At 37.1% G+C, this 19442-nt stretch overlaps 1 protein-coding gene across 2 annotated transcripts in view; it reads left to right on the forward strand.

Moving 5' to 3' along the window:
• COL14A1 (collagen type XIV alpha 1 chain) overlaps positions 1 to 19442 on the forward strand; it is a 201746-nt gene that overhangs the window by 25617 nt on the left and 156687 nt on the right. For both annotated transcript variants that reach the window (XM_033126918.1, XM_033126919.1), the window contains exons 3-5: positions 4506 to 4622; positions 7404 to 7547; positions 12516 to 12602. In XM_033126918.1, the coding sequence (XP_032982809.1) occupies positions 4506 to 4622; positions 7404 to 7547; positions 12516 to 12602 (348 nt within the window). The remainder of the gene's footprint in view (positions 1 to 4505; positions 4623 to 7403; positions 7548 to 12515; positions 12603 to 19442) is intronic.

The following is a 19442-nucleotide window of genomic DNA, read 5'->3' on the forward strand; positions in this document are numbered from 1 at the left end:
TTGGTGGTTTTTTTTTGTTTGTTTTTTTTGGTTTTTTTTAAGATCACTTGGAAAAATAAACCAAATACTTCTCTACTGTTTAGAGGTCTTTTACTTAATAAAAATAATAAGTTGATCCATTGATATGGCAACCTAAACTATGTTTTGAAAGGGAAAATACTCTCAGTGCCCATACTTCTCCATCTCTACCAGTCAGAGATCTTTGGTGGCAAATAATAGAAAGTATCTCTGACCAATTTAAGCAAAAAAAAAAAAAATGTACTTACTGATAGGTAGTGAAGTAGCTCATAAAATTAAGGTAAAAATTAAGTAATTAAGCTTTGAAAAGGATAAGAATCTGGGAACATTCTAGATCTAGTTTCTAGGAATTAATGACTTTTTTTGTTTGTTTTTTAGAGTATATCATTGGAATGAAATGACGAGCTATTTTCTATTTTCCATCCTTCCATCATTGGACAGATTCTTGGGAGAGTCGGCCTGACCTCCCACCCCTCAGCCAGGGGAGGATGGATGGTTGATAGCACAGCCCAGGCCCCATGCAGTGGGAAGGGAGTTTGTCCCTTGAAAGAAAACCAAGGTGCTGTTAGAAAAGGAAGAGGGGAGGGGATTATGGGGAGTGAAGCACAGAAGACCTCCATTTCAGTGTTCCTGTGTAAAAAAGGAGCGTTTCAAGAGACTAATGAGAACATTTCATTAGAAGTAAACCTTTGCATAGATTGTCACTTGTCAAAACAGGAAGATTTCAGTTGAGTTGAGTTGAAATGAAAGAAAGGAAGAGAGTAAGGAAGAAGGAAAGAATGAAGGAAGGAAAGAAGGGAAGGACAGGCAGAAAATTGAGTCTTCACTGAAATGTAACATAAACATTCCTTTTTTTTTTTTTTTGCCTATGCCTATGAGATTTGATTTCTGAGAATGATTGCAGTGAAATTCTTGGGGTTTAAAGAAAATCTTCCATCTCAAAAAAAATACAACATGATTAAACAAAAATACCCCCATACTTTCAGTAACAAGCTTAATCCTGTACTAAAGAGAAAGATAATGAATGGACCCTCCTCGGTATTCTTCCTCAAGCCGCCATTGGGATGAAGTTCATATATTCACAAATGTTGTATTTGGCCCAATCCCTCTTAGGAAGCCTGATTTCACCGTGCAAAGGCTGAGTTTGTTAGCTTGCTCTTGGTTCCTGGTGTGTGCCAGACATCAAGATTTACATTTGACTTTTGTCTTCTTAAAAAGCTTAGGATTTTAACTGACACAAAGTAACTGTTGAGTCAAGTTCATGCAAGCATTTATAATTATTACTGTAAGTTAAGTATATGTATAGAAGCACCTCCTTTGTGCTCACAGAAAGAAAAATCATGGGTCTGGTATTAAATATACACAAATTTTTGTTCCATGAGATAAGGACAATTATTTCTCACTGCACTTAGAGTGCTTCTGTCAATCTTGCTGCCCTTGCTTTGGCACCAGTCCCAGCGCCTTCCATACAGGAAAAAGGGAAATAACTTTGAAATCCAAAACTGTGACCTCATGCTTCTTTCTTTCTTAACTAGCATTTCTTCTTTTCAGTGTTTTTCGCCCTAAAGGCAAAAGTGTAAAGGAAAAGTGACATTTGTGTCCAACTAAGATTTTGTTTTAATGATTGTGAGAGCATTTATGCTTCTATAGGCAAGAAGTGTGGTCCGTTGATAAAAGAAAATGGCGGTATTGCTTGTTGCTAGCAGTTGTAATGGGACGGGAGTCCTATGACCCATTTGTAAATTGTTGAAAAAGTTGACTGTTGATGGATTTGAATATTGATGAAGGGTTTGCTTCACACTTTATTTCCTTGAGTAGTTCGATGGAAGCTAGTGTCACTCTGGGTTCTGGAGCACACCCATGCTCTCTGAGCGTGACCTGTGTGGTCAGAGCATGGTCAATACTGCCCTCATTATTTTCTCCTGGAGGCTCCCAAGGTTAGCCATCCCCCCAAAAAACTGTCACAGGGTATAAACTCAGACCAGGTCAAAGAACAATAGCCTGGCTAGAAAATGCTGGAAAGATGTCTAATCTTTAACCTAGGAAACCTGAATGGTGTTAACGTCTTTGTTCTCCTTGAGATGTCAGCACACCTGGGGTGCTGACAGAATTGGCTGACCCTCTTGGAACTACCTAGACTGAATCCTCCATCCTACTTGCACTTTTCCATTTGACGGCTAGTTCTCAGGCATGCCAGCTTTCTTTCACCAGTGCTTTCATGCAGAACTTTGCAATAAGCTTGCCCGCTGATGTCTATCAGCCCACTGACAAGATTTGGCTCAGAAACTGGATATATTGTCTACATTTTAAAATTCTTATTTTCAGTCTTCTGCCATAAGTAATAAAAACCTATCTATGGATAGGTTTTTCTCCCTAATTTCCAGACTAAGCAAAATCGTACCCGTTTCTCTGTTCACCCAAATGTTCAGTTAGCCACCTTCCTCTTCTATGTTAAACTAGTTGTTTTTATGATACATCTGTATTTTCCCATAAACCAGAGAAATGTGAACTCTTTCTTCCATTCCTGTCAAACTGAGAATGGGAAGCCAACGTTTTTGTTTTGCTTTACTGGCATTCTTTACTGAGAGGTAGTAAAGGGCTCTAGAAAGAGAATTCTACTCAAGGTTATGTCCTTCAGTGCTGACTGATTTCTGATGAGTGGATGGTCTATAGAGGAGTAAATTGCTCATTCATCCAGCTCAATAAAGGGTCTTTTCCCAAAGGAACAGAGAATTTCATTTGGGGTCAGAGATTGTCATTAACCAACATGTGAACTTGGGAAAATCTCTGAGCTTCTCCTTACTTCCATTTTATATAAAATTGGGATACCAATGTATCTTATGAGGATTAAATGAGCTTTGGAGGTCACCCATACATGAAGGAAGAGGGAAGAGGAACAAATATTTATTGACCTGCTGTTATAATGCAGTCTAGCCATTATCCTATTTAATGTTGTCATTTATCATGTGCAGAAAGTATTGCTGTCACCTTTTTTTAGAAATAAGGCTTTGGTGCAACAACGTGGATGGACCTAGAGGGTATTATGCTAAGTAAAATAAGTCAGACAGAGAAAGACAAATATCATATGATCTCATTTATATGTGGAATCTAAAGAACAAAGTAAATGAACAAAGAAAACAGAAAGAGACTCAGATACAGACAAGAAACTGATGGTAACCATAGCGGGGGGTAGAGGGTTGGGGGAGGTTGAGGGATGCGTGAAAAAGGTGAAGGGATTAAGAAGTACAAATTAGCAGTTATAAAATAGTCATGGGGATGTAAAGTGCAGCATATGGAATATAGTCAATAATGTTGCAACAAATAAGTTTAGTGTCAGGTGGGTACTAAACTTCTCACAGGGATCACTTTGTAAGTTCTATAAGTGTCTAATCACTATGCTGTACACCTGAAACTAATATAAAATGATATTGAATGTCAACTGTAACTTAAAAAAAATAATTTAAAAAATAAAGCTTTGGAAGAAACAGTTACTTGCTCAAGATTATTTATCTAATAAGTGACACAACTGAGAATCAAACTGATATCCAAACCCCATATTATATGAGAGATATCTATTAAGGAGAATAGTTGTTTTCTTCTCCCACGCTCTGTTTCCTAAAGTGAGAAAGAAAGGCTGGGCGTAAAAGTAGTAATAAGAGCAAACTTTTCTGTTAAGTTTTAGCTTTTTTTCCCCCAAACTAATTTAGATATTATATAATAAAAATCTTCTTACTAAAGTATTTCTTTTTAAATTCTGTAACATATTAGTAGAGTTCCAAAAATATGTTTTTAAATTTGAATGACTTAAACAAAAACCACATAGATCTACTAATTTTGTGAACTATCAGAAAAGATTAAACATCCTGGGATGATTTATGACCATGTGCTTTGTATAATTCTGTAACGTATAAATCAGCCACACTTGAATAATAAATCAACGTTTATAAAATTATCTTTTATTTGGTTCTTTTTTATTTGGTCCTTTACAATCTCTTTCTCAAATGTTTTTAAATGATATCTTATTACTATAATATGTTCATAATAGCCTTCTTAAATGACCTTATCATAAGAGATATTGGATTACTAAAGTGAAAAACCTGAAGCCATGAAACGAGTCCCTATAGAGTAGATTATAAAAGCTCAGATGTTCCAAGAAGAAAAATTTATCCTTATAACATAATGACAGCATTTTACAAGATTGGCTCCAATTTTTAAACCAGACTAGAGTATTAAATTCTAACCCTAAGTCACAGTTCTTTGTCATAAGGTCAGTACTATTTAACAAATGCTTATCTCTTGAGTAAGAAACAAATGCTCTCAAGCTGGTGTTATTTTGCCAACGAGTAACTCATTAATGGGGTTGTAGAAAGAACACATTTTGAAGCTGAAGAAGTCTTATATATTTTGATTACTTTGACTTTTTAATTTAACAAATGGAAGCTTAAATGTTTCAACATTTCAACATTTTTTTTGTTTTTCCTTTTCAGTGGCTTCACCGACACGGTTAAGATATAATGTATTATCTCACGATAGTATACAAATTTCATGGAAGGCTCCAAGAGGAAAATTTGGTGGATACAAACTTCTTGTGTCTCCAGCTTCAGGTAATAACAGTCAGAGTTTAGCAACATTTACACATAGGTAACTAAAAATGTGTAGGTTTTTTGTTTTGTTTTTTTAAATATTTGAGCTTGAAATCTTACCTTCAAATCCAGGAAGTAATGGTCCCAAAGTCTAAAGATCCATAATTCTCCTCAGGTGAAATTTCTAGATTATCAAAAATTTTTACTACCGCCATTTCAACATAGAATGAATACTTTTGGTCTAATGACACTTAAAAATATACAGTACATCTGGATGGTCAACATCTGTTACTGGCTGAGTAAATTATGATTAATTAAGTTGATAGACTATTATTCAGTGATACTACATTAAAATTATGAAAGCTAAGTAGACATTGTGAAAATAAGTGATAAATTAACGCAGGAAAAGCAAAAGTTAAATTTATTCATCATGAAGATAAAGTAGTTATATAAAAAATATGCTCTTTAGTATATCGCTCAGGTGTCATTTCTTCTAGGGTCCATTTTCACACTGTATGTAATAAATGCTTAATAATAGCATATTTGCACAATATGTATTTATATAAATATAATAATTGTTTCTCTTTATTGGTAATAAAGATAGTTATATGGACAGAACTGGACTCCTTTCTACTGCAAGCCTTTTCCCAACTCATAAAATGATGCTCTGTTTTTCCTAAGTAGGGGCCTCTTATCTCGTAGTAGATATAAAATCTCAAACAAAACAAGCAGATGTAACACCTCATTCCTTGCTTGGTCACTAAAAAGTGACCTTCTTTTATGAACAGATGTTATGCATACTCTCCTTAGAATGACTCTGGTTTAGTGCGCCCAGAGGCTAACTTTTCCCATTTTGACCTACAGAAGTGACTCACTTGTGGAAACCAGTCTTTTCTTCTGTTTGGTTCAGAGTTTTCATTTTTGGAACATGGCCCAATTTTGAAATAACTTTGACTTTTAAAAATACAATTTGTTTTCTAAAAGAAGCCACACTAAGAAATTTAAGTTTAAGAGATTCTTGAACAATATTATGACACTACAGGTCAAAATATAAATTTCTAATGTGTGGTACCTCTGAGAATTCCCCATGTTGGATCTTGAAAGGGAATTTTTTTCTCTCCAGGTCATCAGGGTTTTAACTTTTCCTGATTAATTGCTGATAACACCAATCTATTAAGTATATCAAGCAGGTGTCATTGAGGAATCTTAGAATCTTAAAAGTGACATGGGTGGGCTCTAAACCAAACCTCAGCCTGACTCTTCAATTCCCTCTGCCACGGCACACCTAAAGAGTAGACTTCCAGCTCTTGCTTCCATATGTCTAGTGACAAAATAAAAATTGAGGAGGAAAGCAAGTTAATTCTTTATGAATACTGGGTATGTTTTCCCCCGTGACCCTGTGTCCTTCCTTCAGTGGCCCAAACTAATAAGTCAGCCTTGACACTCTGGTATCTAGTTGATCAAACATAAAATAAATAGAGTAAATAGAAAGAGTAATAAGTACATCGAGACACACAGTGTTTGTAGACATTTTAGCACTATGTGACATGTTCCAAGTGTTGTTTATACTAGTCTTTCCCAAAACATGTCCCACGATATCCTTCAGGATACTAATAGCTATTACACAACCAAATTGTTTAATGGTCAAATAAATTTGAGAAGTACCGTTTTAAACAGAGTTTAAAGCTTTTTTTATTGCAGGATTCTCAATGCCTTTAAAGTAATACACCCGACGCCTCTCAGAGAGGGATTCTTATACAGTTTCCTAAGGATTTTTTTTTCATTTAGTGAAACAAATTATGAAAGAGTAAATTGATGCACTTTGTCATAGATGAATTTTAAATGACAGAAGTTTGTTAAACCAGATTTAAATCTTGGACACAAATGCATTTAAGGAAATGGGTTTTGGCAAGAGAAAGGCTCAGTTCTGCTGTCTAGCGGCAGGAGGCATGGATGGTAGCATCAAATTTCAGACTTAAAGTCATTAATTTTATTAGAATATGATTAAAATATAATCTGTGTTCTGTTCTGTTTTATTAGTTCAGCAAATTTCAGACCCTTTTTGCAGTTACTGCTAGAAGGGCAGACATTTTAAATTAATTTCCCTTTTCTTGACATAGTAATCAGTGCCAGAAATTGGAGAAGAAAGGTATAGTTTGAATTTTGTATAAAAGATTGAGTATTTAATCAACAGCATTTTCAGGAAAGCCTTAGATGTCAGTCTAATTTGATGGGGAGATAATGGGAATTTGAAATCTTTTCATGAACCAAGCTAACTTTTAAGTAGCCAGGTAATGAGTGGTTCCTTCAACATCCTGAGTCAGTAATACTCAAGTTTAAGACAAGTAAATTGCTCACGCTTCAGAGACGCTTTGACTGACTTTAGAAAGGCCATAAGAAAAATTCCAGCGTAGATAAGTACATTCAGTCTACCCATATCTTTTCCTTCACTTTGAAGTGGAATTCTTTCCTCAAAGAGTATATCTGATGGTGAGGACTTACTGTCTTCTAATCTGGTACTGTGGTTTTCTCTAGTGTATAAAAACAATAGTATGTTATGATGAAAGATTTTTGTGAATGTGTTATTTATCTAACTTAGACAACTGTTTGTCTAATGCAAAGAGTACAACTGCGAATGAAAATGAAAAGCATATTACAATTAAGTGCTATGCACATATGTACCATGAGATATACATTCTTAAATGTCTTCACCTTTTAAAATGATTCCTGGTTAATAAAATTTCTTAACGTATACAGTTAACCTATTTCTTAGAACTGATACATCTTTCTGTTTTATTGTAGGTGGAAAAACCAATCAATTGAATCTTCAGAACACTGCAACTAAAGCAATTATTCAAGGTCTTATGCCAGACCAGAATTACACAGTTCAAATTATTGCATACAATAAAGACAAAGAAAGCAAGCCAGCCCAAGGTCAATTCAGAAGTACGTATTTATAGGTCTTAAAGTGCCACCATGGGACCCTGTCTCAACTCTGAATTTGAGTCTGTGGTAAATATTGTAATAGTTAAAATCCTAGGTTGTTTAGATTTGAAGAGATCCTTTAAAAGACTTGAGTACAATCTTCCATGAGTTCCTTCTATCACTAATACTCTTCTGCTTTTCCCTTAACCCATTTCACTGCACTCTTATTTATCCTTTAAGTTTTAATTTTCAAATGCTCTCCCTGGCGCTGTCCCCTAAACCTTACCCAGACGTCTCATCCACCTGGCACATAGTAGGTGCTCAATAAATACTCAACAGATGACTGAGTGGATGATACCTGTACCTCTTCTATAGTATCCCTAACAGGTGCCAACCTAGCCTCCACAAAACCAACCTAGGTAACAAGATATTGAACTCTTTCCAATATTTAATCAGTTGACATTTATGGTCAGCCTCTTATGTGTGAGTACCCATGACAAACAGATCTGTGAACAAATACAACGTGGTAAGAGAGGGAGAGAGATTCAGTACTCTGTGAAAGGGGCTGCTCTCTCTGCCCCAATAATGGGCTGGGAAGAGCATGGATGGGGCATTGGCATCACATTTGAGCCAGTTCTCAAATAGTAAGTTGGGTAGACAGAGCAAGGAAGGGCTACCTAGAGACATTCTAAGCAGGAGAAAAAGCTTCAGTCCAGACTGAAAGCTCAGTCTGCACTGTTTCTTTGGACAGCTTTTCTTTATATTGAGTTTAAAAGTTGTTCACATAGGCCCTGATTCTTCTGCCTTTCAGGACATAGTCATTTATTTATTTATTCAAAAAATATATATTGCATGACTACTAAATGTCAGGACCTCTATTAAGTACTGGTACATGACAGATCCCTGCCCCTATGGACCTTATATTCTAGTCACCAGAGAATTTATACAGCAACTCCCTCTTCCTGGAGGTGGCCTGTCAAATGTGGAGGGCAGAGTTTTGTGTATCATGAATGCAACAGAAGAAGCCTGCCGTGGTTAATGTTCTGTGTTACTTCATTGTTAAGATAGAAACTTAAAAAAAAAAAAAAAAGCCAAACTTATTATTAAGGGCAATTTTAAACATAATTTAAAAAATCAGCAGAATAGTACAATGAACCCCTAAGTATCCATCACTCGCTTCAACAATTAGCCATTCATGACCAGTCTTGTTTCATCTATTACCCCACCCCCCACATTATTTTGAAGCAAATCCTAGGCATCATTTCAAGTAATAATAGTTTTTTACATCCTGCCTCTAGGATGAATCCACAAATCTGGGAGGCTGTGGGTTCTAGAACTATGCGTGCAGCACTGATCTATCTGGATTTTCTCTCTCTCCTTTTTTTTCTTCCCCTTCTAAGTAACGTTTTATGAGACATAGTTTGTGACTTTTTTTCTAAATTAAAAAAACAACTTTGTTAACCTGCTACCTCTGGAAACTTCCGAACAAAAGACATTTGGTAAACCTACCTGTCAGCAGGACACACACATGTTTTAAATGTTACATTCTTTTGAGATTTGCATTTTCTGGAAGTTCAGGAAAAGGTTTTTTAATGTTATTTTCAATATAAACCAGCCTCTGTCTCATTTTATTGGCACTGGGCGTCAGTTGCTGGCCTCTGACATTCCTACATGAATAAGCAACATAACTTATCCTTAACTTTGTGAGAGACAGTAAAAGGGACAAGGAAAAATGATTCATTTTACAATACTCTAAAGGTATCGTGATCGATGATTTCAAATATTCCACTGACTGAGCAGCGTAAGAATCACAGGTAGCCTTTAAAAGCTTTCCCAACAGCTATTTTCTCAAAAGACTTAAGCACGTGCTGTTGTCTTCAGATTACTAAACTCTGCTGAAATAATCTTAGTGAAACAGTCTAACTGGTTAGTTGGATAAATTGTATGTAAGTATATATTTTTTTAGCTATGTTATTTTTATTGGCAGGATAGAGGGATTAGTTCTTCCCATATAACTGTTTGTAAGAATAAAATTAAAATAACTTTGTTTGGGTGGCTTCCTTTCCCATTTGGCGTTTCAGTTATATTTTTACTCCCTGAGAGATGGGGCTAAAGCCTGGTCTCCCTTCCCTGGGAAACGTTCATGGTTGGATCCAAGAAAATGATGATCCAGACAAATCTTGTGGATATAGGTTTCCAATTGTGTAGGTATTTGAATTCTTCATAAATCCATCTTCTGATACACAGGGAAGCATAAGAAACAGTTTTTGAGATTTGAAGACAGAAAGACATGTCTGATCTGCTGGATATTATGATTCCAAATCTGGTGTGTGCATTTGGCCAAGCCACTCAGTCATGTCCAGCCTCAAGTCCCTCATCTGCAAATGGGGATGGTGACATGTGCCTGTTACTGCCTGGATTAGCTCTCTTCAGCACATAGTAGGGGCATAGTAGCTACTGTTGCTAGGGTTAGCGCCACTTTGCTTGTGACAGTTTTCTAACTGATTTTGTCCCTGCGCGAGGGGAACAGCAGCTTGGTGTGACATATGTGTTACATCTTATATGTGACCTAGTGGCTCAGTTCAAGGGGGTTGTTATTTTTTCTTATTCATTTGGAGACTGATCAATGGCCCTATTTTGGCACACTTTCTTTTCAGCCACCATTTTCCTTTTTAGAATAATATTTTGATAATCGCTTCCTGCAAAATCTTGCTCATCTTTGAAAGTCAGGCTGAAGTGTTATTTTCCCAGTGAAATTTCCCCGCATCTTTAAAATTATTCTTTCTCAGATCTATTTCTACTTTTAGCACCACTCAACACAATTTTTTTTCATATTAAAGTTGTAGACATTTTTTTTTTTTTCCAGAATGTAAGCTGTTTGAGGCCACGGCCTATGTGTGGGTGGGATTGAAGATGTCGATTTGGAAATTATCCATGGAAGGGTGAGAATTAAAATTATGGGATGATAAAATTATAGGTGGGGCTTACAGAGATGCAAGGCAATTTAATATATGATCGCATTTTAGGAATAGAAGCAGAAAAAGGGCTCAAAGAATGAGAATGTAAAGGAGGGGTCAGAGGAATACAAGAAAACCCAGGATAATGCCTTTATAAAACATGAGGAAGAAAATAATTTAAAGAAGGGGGTGTTCCATATGACCTAGCACTTCTACATCTCAGTATTTGTCTGTAGAAAATGAAAACAGTAATTTGAAAAGCTATATGCACCCCTATATTCATTGCAGTATTATTTATAATAACCAAGATGTGGAAGCAACCTAAGTGTTCATTGGTAGACGAATGGATAAAGAAGATGTGACACACACACTGGAATAGTACTCAGCCATAAAAAGGCTGAAATCTTGCTATTTGTGGCAACATGGATGGATCTAGAGGGTATTATACTAGGTGAAATCAGTCAGAAAGAGAAAAACAAATACTGTATGATTTCATTTATGTGTGGACTCTAAAAAAACAATGCAAACGAACAAACAAAACAAAACAGAAACGGACTCAAAAATACAGAGAACAAATTGGTGATTGCCAGAGGGGAGGAGGGTGAGGTGAAGGGGAAAAAGAGGTACAAACGCCCAGTTATAAAATAAATAAGTGACAGGGACGTAATGTCCACCACAGGAAATATAGTCAATAACATTGTGATAACTTTGTATGGTGACAGCTGGTTACTAAGCTTATTATGGGTATCACATTGTAAGGCATATAAATGTCAAAACACTATGTTGCACACCTGAAACTAATGTAATGTATGTCAACTATACTTTAATAAAAAATCAATTAATTAAAAAAATAAAGAAGGGAGTATTCCCAAGTGCTCAAGGCTTATAAAGAAGTCAGCGAATGAGGTCTAAAAAATGAATTTAGAAAATTTAGAAGGTCCGTGAGAATAACAGGATCTAGACGTCTTACATTTATTATTTTTATTTTTAATCTTGGAATGTAATTTCTAGGTACTAGAAAGCTAAGGAAAGTTTCTAAGAAAAGGAATAATAGAACTGCAGAGACACGACATTGGCAGATGACAAATCTCAAAACCCTTTTGAGAGAAGGGGACGGTAAAGGCAAGAGTAATGGAATAATATGTTGGAGAAGGCAGGAAGGATGTTTCAGAGGAATTCGTTTCCCCGGCATAGCCTACCCTCCAACAAATTTGCTGATTTCCGTGAAGTAAATGCAGCAGTTAAATGAAATCTCTTGCCATAGGATCACTTCTGCCTTTTCACAGGGCATTTTATTTGTGCAGAAACTATAGCCAGTTTGGTGGTGGTCTTAACTGAGTCACACAATGTAAGGTCCTCAGCAATAGGAGGAAAGCTGCTGTGGCTTTTTGAGCAGTCGAAAGTAAAGCTAACGGAATACATTGGTATGAATGAATGAAAAGATCAAGGAGCATTCTGGGTCCCTGAATATTTCATGATGAAAGTGACAAAGAAATACTACTATTTATTCATAGGGAAACGTTTTTTTTTTTTTAAGTTTGAGAGAAAAATAGCACGGGGTTCTCCACCTTCTATTGCAGATAAACTAACTCCAAATGAGGATATTCACGGCTAAGATGTTTTTAGAGCAGAGGACAACTTAGGCCTTGTCAGAGACCCGAAGCTATGGTTTGAATCCTGTGCCAACACTTTCTGGCTTTATGAGATATTTTCTAGTTGCTTAGCCTCCTGGTCCTTCGTTCCCTCACGTATAATAATCATGTCTGTTTTCTAGTAGATTTGAAAGCTTAAATTTATTTCATACATCTGCCCATAGTGAGTCCTCGATCAAAGTAATTCCTTAAGTGTTCCACACCTTCCCATGATAAGGGTGAAAGAAAATGGCAGTTCCAGTCTTTGGAGATGAGATTCTACCAAGGAGCTAATTTCTACTTAGTACTCTCAATACTTGCAAGGGTTTTAGTAATACGCATTGGATATTTTCTTTTCGTCTTTAACATAACATGCTACTCTATTTCTACTTTTCTTCCAGTTAAAGATTTGGAAAAAAGAAAGGATCCAAAACCCAGAGTCAAGGTTGTGGACAAAGGAAATGGGAATAAACCATCTGTACCAGAAGGTCAGATATTTTTTTTTTATTTGCTTATTTTGGGGATTGAATTGCTCTAACACAGGCACTACACACATATGTGACTGATAGTCCCATCAGAAGAGTACGGATCTAATGTGCAAATCTCCCTTATTCCCATTTCACTCCTTCTTCCTTCCTCACACAGATAAATTGTCAACAATTCCTTCCCTGTGCCTTATTGTCCCGTATTCAATACATCACCAAGTTCCAGTGAATTGATTTGCAATTGAAATACTGACACAATCTATTCATTTCTTTCCATGTCTGTTGCCAACACTCAGCTAAGCTTCCATTTCTTTCTTGCCATACAGTGATTATTTAGCAAAATCGCAATTGGTTCTCTACCCAGAAATTAGAGCAACCTTTTCAAGATAAATCTGACCCTATGCAATGCCCACACACACCTTAAAACTCCTTCAGTAGTTCTTAGGATGGAGGCCAGAATCCTTAGCAAGACCTCTCTCGGAACGTACCTACCTTCCGCACCTTCCTCATCGAATTGCCTACTGGCCTCCTGTCTGGTCCTTTAAAGGCCATGGTCTCTCCCAGGACAGCACCTGCCATCCCCTCTGCATGGAACAACACTCTCCCGTATCACCACTCTGCCTGAATACCTCCTTTTTTCCCTTTAAAGCTCAGTTCCATCATTACTTTCTCGGAAGCCTTCCCTGACTATTCTGTTACAGGCCCTCGTACAACAACTAACTTTCTTTTACAGCATTTGTCATAGTTGTAATTTTACATTCACTTATAATTGAATGTTTGTGTTCCCCACTAGCCTGTAAGATCTGATGTCAAGGATTGTGAATGTTTTTGCTGCTCACTGACTCCTCAGTATCTAGCAGTTTACGATGCGGAACAGGGGTCCCGTCAATATGCACGGACTAGAAAGAATGGTTTCCTAAAAATGCTACCTACTAATAGCTAAAAACATAGTTACCCATCAGCTTACCCCATCGCTTGTTTTCACGCTATCCCATGTGAACTTTTCAGTCACGTTTCTATGAATATACAGACATATACGTACAGCCTGCCATATTGTATTTCTTGTTCTGTGAATTGCTTTTTCACTTTGAGAACTTTCCGTGTTCGTGCATGCGGGGGGCATGATGGTCTAGTGGTAAATGGCACGAGCATTGCACTTGCCTGCCTCTGAGGGCCCTGGTTTTGTGGGAGAATTGTCGTAAGACGTAAGCTGTAAACAATGGTGACAATCCAGGCCACAGTTAGGGCTCCCAGGAGGTCAAGAGCGAGCATAAAGGGGGCCCACTAGAGACAAAAAGGCCTTACCCACCCAAGCCTTAATGCACCCCTTGCCATAGCCCCTCTTCCAAGATGTCGTAGTCCCATGATCCACATTCAATTATGCTTCTCTTTGTTTTCTCTACAGTCTACCATTTTTGGTACAAGAGTCTACATTGATAGTGACTTGATACAATAAGACACATTTCACGTATTTTATAATTTTCATTTAAAGGCAAAGAGCTAAGATCCTAAACAGAAGTTATTTACTGTGCAGTTATTTACTTGTTGTCAACCTGCTGTACATGTGTCTTTAATACTCCAAAACAAACTCCCACACAAAAATGGTATTTGCCTTTGGGCATAATATGGGCATATTTGCATCACTGGGTGTTTCTCTTTTATTGTCCAAACAGCTTTATCCAGTTATTTTTGGCGTTTTGCATAAGAATGCAGAATCTGACGGAAAAGGATTGAGAGAGAGGAAAAGCAGCGTAGGGTTTTCTTTTATTTGCTTTTAATGGTTTTCAATTAAGATTTCTGACCCTCTTTTTTTTTTTAATGGAATATTTATTTATTTATTTCAGTTTCCTACAATGAGAAGATAAGGGAAGGGCCCATCCCCGTGGTCTCATTTTCTGAGACGGGGATGAGATGAACTTCAATTATTCTTTGAAGAGGCTGGCGAACTGGCCCACAAGCCAAGTCCAGTCCTCTGTTTTCTTAAATAAGGTTTATTGGAGCACAGCTATACTCATTCCTTTACATTTTGTCTAGAGCTCCTTTCCACTGTATCAGAGTTGAACAGATATCAGATTGCCTGCCTAAAATATTTTCTATCTCGCCCTTTTCAGAAAGAAAGTTTGCTGATCCTTACTTTTGAATGTGTTGGAACAGAATCACTTGATGAACGAAGTCATTCATTGCTTGTCTAAGGAAAGCTGGTCTATTTTGGTATTTCCAATAAGAATTGTATAGGATGTACTCTCATATATAAACCTTCAAAGGAGCCTAGTTCTGATACTCCCGATTTCGATGTTTTTTTTTTTACCTGAGACATGAGAACTCCCAAACGTTAGTTGTGAGGATTAAATAAGCTAATGTATGTGACATGCCTAGAACAGAGGAAGTGCTACATAACTATTTGCTGTTACTATTACAATGTATAGTTTGCATGAGTCAATATAATCATAGACCAATTTTTCTGTTATTGATTTAGCAGTAAATGCATAGAGGAGGTTTAGTGATTATCCCTTCGTGCTGAACACTGAGTTACCCGCTTCCCGGTGGTCACGATCAGCAGCATTCTACCATCATGAGACTTATATGGTCTAGCAGGGGACTCAGCGCATGCTCCCAGTCCCTTGTCTGGGAAAAGGGTAGTTCTGAATTGTGCACTTGTTGTGGTTGAGCGTAGCCTGGGAACGTGATAATTCTCAAGGTGCATTTTGACTTATTGGAATTGCTTACTTCTCATCAATACATTTATGGTTGTGAGCTCACAGGTAAGAGAGTAATTGGAAAATTTGCCATCTTTTCCACGAGTTCTTCTGGGTTTTGCATCTTATGAACCCAGGACTGTGAGTTTAGTCCAACAAGAGTGGGACTGGTAGGGCTTTAAATTTTTGTAAGGTAGGAATCAAAAGATCAGCTAAAACAGGGTAATGGGTAGGTTTTATAGGTTAATGCTGGCTAGATCCTGACTTTCAGAGTTCAGAGGGAAGGGATTGTGTCCAGTCATAAACTGGACATTGGGGTTCGGCTGGAATTCATGCACTGAAGGGTTTAGAGGGAAGCCTAGTCAATGGAATATGCTCCCTAAGTGTTCCTTCTGCTTCTCCTCCACTTCCTCCTCCTTATTCTCTTTATTGTTATAATTGCTATTATCTAGACAGTTGATATGATGCTTCAGCACCAACACTAGGGTGGATTAGAGATTCTCTTCTCATCAGCTCAGGGAGAGGTCGAGGAAGCCCCTCTGTGTGTGCCTGTGCCCTGAATGGAGATAAAATTGTCCTTGAGAATTCATAACCATGGATCTGTACCATATTCAGATTAGGCATCAAACATATACTCTTCAAAGGCTCTGGGGTCCTCCCCTTCAAGAAATTAATATAAAAATTGCTCACAGCTGGTAAAAGTAGGGTGCCTGGCAGAAACAAACCCAAAATGGTATTTGAGGCACATATGCTCAGCTCAAATTCCTGATTGCCACAGATAAAGCAATGCCAAGGAAAAGTCCATAATCTAAACTTTGGAAACACAGAAGTAAACCGTGTACCTTGAGTAAGAGTCAGAATACACAAAAAATGGTGGTCTCAGAATCCCCTGAATTTCAACTATGGAATGATTACATAAAGACTCTAAAATAAACAACAATATTGTTAAAGTCATAGAAATATTCAAAATATGAGATGAAACGAATAAGAGACTATGAAAAAGAGAATAGGTAGAGCTGCCAAAGAGAACATACAGAGTTCTGAAGAGCATAAATAAAAAGATATACACACCCAGAATCATGTTGATAAAACTGTAATAGAACACTAAAGTCGAAGATAAGATTTTAATAGACAAAATGGGAACATAGAGGAATAAAAGGACGTGTTGACACGATTTCTGCATGATGGAGATCTAGCTATGTGCAGTAGTCTATTCTCCAATTCTTTGGTGGATTAAATAAAACCACTGTTGTTCAGAAGTGATGGTAATTAATTTAATTTATTAATTTAAAAAAGACTGACAGTCCAGCAAGTTTAACTGCCTCAATAATTTGGTGATGTGTTTGAGGAAGAAAAAAATTAACGTATTAATTAAAAAAAAATAAGGGTTGAGAAATCCTGATCTAACACAAGTGTGTAACAGAAAAGCTGTGATGCAGTTTTGGTCCTGTTTCTCCTCACTTCTGTCCTCCAAGCATTTCGTAACACCTTGCAGAAGCACAGAGGCCCTGCAAACACTGTCTGTCACGTAGAAGACATTAGACCCGTTGTAGGTTGCTGGAGTCTCAGTAACCATGCTCAGAAGAGAAGTCAGAAGACAGCATGAATTGCTTTCCAGCCCAAGATTTAAGAGAATAAAAAATAACATTTTCATCAGGATGTTTTTTTTTCTTCCCATATATTGGACTTTCCTTTTTCTTTTCTCACTCTCATTTCCCTTGTTACTTACTGAGATCAGTGTGGCTTAGTATTCAGCATACAGGGTTATTGGTCAAACATCTTGTGGAATGAAATCTCCCCTTGCTTCCTTCCTAGCTATGCTAGCTTAGACATATTAACCTCTAAGTCTGACTTTCCTCATTGGCAAAATGAGCATAATAGTCAAAATGAACCAGCAGGGTTGTGAAAATTAAATGTTATCATCTATATGACATACCTGGGACATAGCAAGCACTTAAGGAATGTCAGTTTCCACCCTCTTTTTTAAAAAATGTCTTCTTTACAAAGAGGAAATATTAGCATACAGAATGCAGCAGAGTGTCTTATGTTATCATAGCTATTTGTTGAAAATTTGGATTTGGCTTGTTTTAGATTCAAGGAGTGAGGTTTAGAATGCCTTGGCGAAGAGTATGTTTTTATGAAAAGAACATTTTTATCAGGAAAAAAATCAGAAAGGTTTGTTTTTCCTTGATGTGAAGCAATTATTATTCTTGTTTTCAGGAATTCAAAGACAAAACAAAACAAAACACGAGACAGAATTGATTCAGAAAATAATCGTTGAACACCTACAAAGGGCATTATACCTGTACATAAAATTATGAGTTCCCTGAGGGCAAGAGGATGAGATTCTCCCAGCAATAGACGTCCAATTTTCTTTGGTTCCCCCTTCCTAACCTCTCTTGATCAGACATTTTAAAAGGATTTTGATGCCTTCTCTGTTGGCCTCCAGCAAATTTTATAATTCTTAACCTGTGAATTCTCCAGTGGTAAGAAATCATAGCTCTGCTTTAAATAAGTTTCCAAATGTCCTCATTTTTAAAAGAACTCATAACATATTTTTTTTCTTTTTAATCTTTACAACTATGAGCCTTACTATAGATTTTGGCACAGTCTATCCTCCATAGGTGTGCTTGGGCTTGTCCGACTGATACCTTCCTTCTTGTGTAAGAAGTTTCTGTTGAACATCTTGTTTCTATACCTGCAGGGCTGACTGTTGGTGTCAAAATGAGCAGGTGTTTCAGCCTTAGAAATTGCTAAATGTCAGAATATGTTTTGTTATTGATGAATTGTAGTAACAGGGATAATGGGTTGTTAACATTATTCAGAAAATCAACTTGAACAACCAAAGAAAACATATAGCCAAATCATGTAGTACTATATACAGAGCTGAAAATAATTATGAACATAATACACTGGCTCCTGAATTTGAGGAAGTTTTATTTCTAAATAGGCAAAGTAGCCTCTCTTGGGTTAGTATTAACTTCTGAAAACCAGGAAATAACCATATAATTATACAAATAAAATTTTAGAGCAAAGTTTATGTAAAAGTATTTTAAATGGACCATATATTTTCAAAGGAAGTAAAACCTGCTTTAGGTATCTTGCATTGTGGTAGTTTGGAGAGGGAGACAGGAAGAGATGGGGTGAGTTGGGGGGATAAAAATTGAGTCAAAAGTCTCAGAGATGGGAATGTTGTTTGGGGAGGAAGAAGAATTGCATTATGATGAAGTGACAAATAAATATGGACAGGGCAAGTGGAGCTGAATTATGAAGCGCTTTGAAGAGCATGATGAATAGCATAGACTTAATTTGGTAGGTGGGGGAGGGAAGAAATAATCTTAAAATTTAGGGTTGGAAGGTACTTTGAGGGCCATGTAATTCAACCATTGAGAAGGTGATTGGAGCTCTTCAGGTATGCCATGAAGTGTTGACCAGCCTCCACCTTCATTGACAGAGATTTCACTATTTCCCAAGGGAGTGGTCTGTGGAAATCTTGACTGTTAGAATTGACTTGAAATCTATTTCCTTGTGGGCACACAGAACACACCTAATCCCCCTTTTGTATGACAGCCCTTTTAATATTTGAAGACAGCTGCCATGCCCTCTCCAAGTCCCTTACAGTTTATGAGCAAAGGAGAAATCTGATGGATGTGATGTTTACATGGATTGTCAGTGACTCTTGAGATGCAGGCTCTGAGTGACAGCTGAAATGTTCTTTTGGCTGTGGTTCAGGGATTGGGGGTCACATGCCTGCTAGTCATCATGGTGTTATTTATTCCAGGTTGGATCTAGCATAAGTGAGTATGACTTTGATTTCATGCAATCATTAATTGCAAGGCTTGGTAATCTTTCCTCCCTCCATCCCTTCTTCCTTTTCTTCCCTTTCTTTCTCTCTCTCTCCACCTCTCCCTCCCTTCCTTTCTGGCTTCTTTCCTTTCAAATACTTTTCTTCTGTAATAGGAGTTCATTAGCTCAATAGCTAAGGGGTTTAGGCTATGGAGTCTGTCCTGAATTTGAATTCCAGCTTTCCCACCTGTTCAGAGAGTAGTGATGGACAAGTTATTTAACCTTTGTAGTTACTTAATCTTTCTTTTTCAATGGCGTGAGAAGAACACCTCTCTTATAGAATTAATATCAGGCTTAAATG

The sequence above is a fragment of the Rhinolophus ferrumequinum genome, chromosome 14 (assembly GCF_004115265.2).
Source record: "Rhinolophus ferrumequinum isolate MPI-CBG mRhiFer1 chromosome 14, mRhiFer1_v1.p, whole genome shotgun sequence".
Classification (NCBI taxonomy): domain Eukaryota; kingdom Metazoa; phylum Chordata; class Mammalia; order Chiroptera; family Rhinolophidae; genus Rhinolophus; species Rhinolophus ferrumequinum.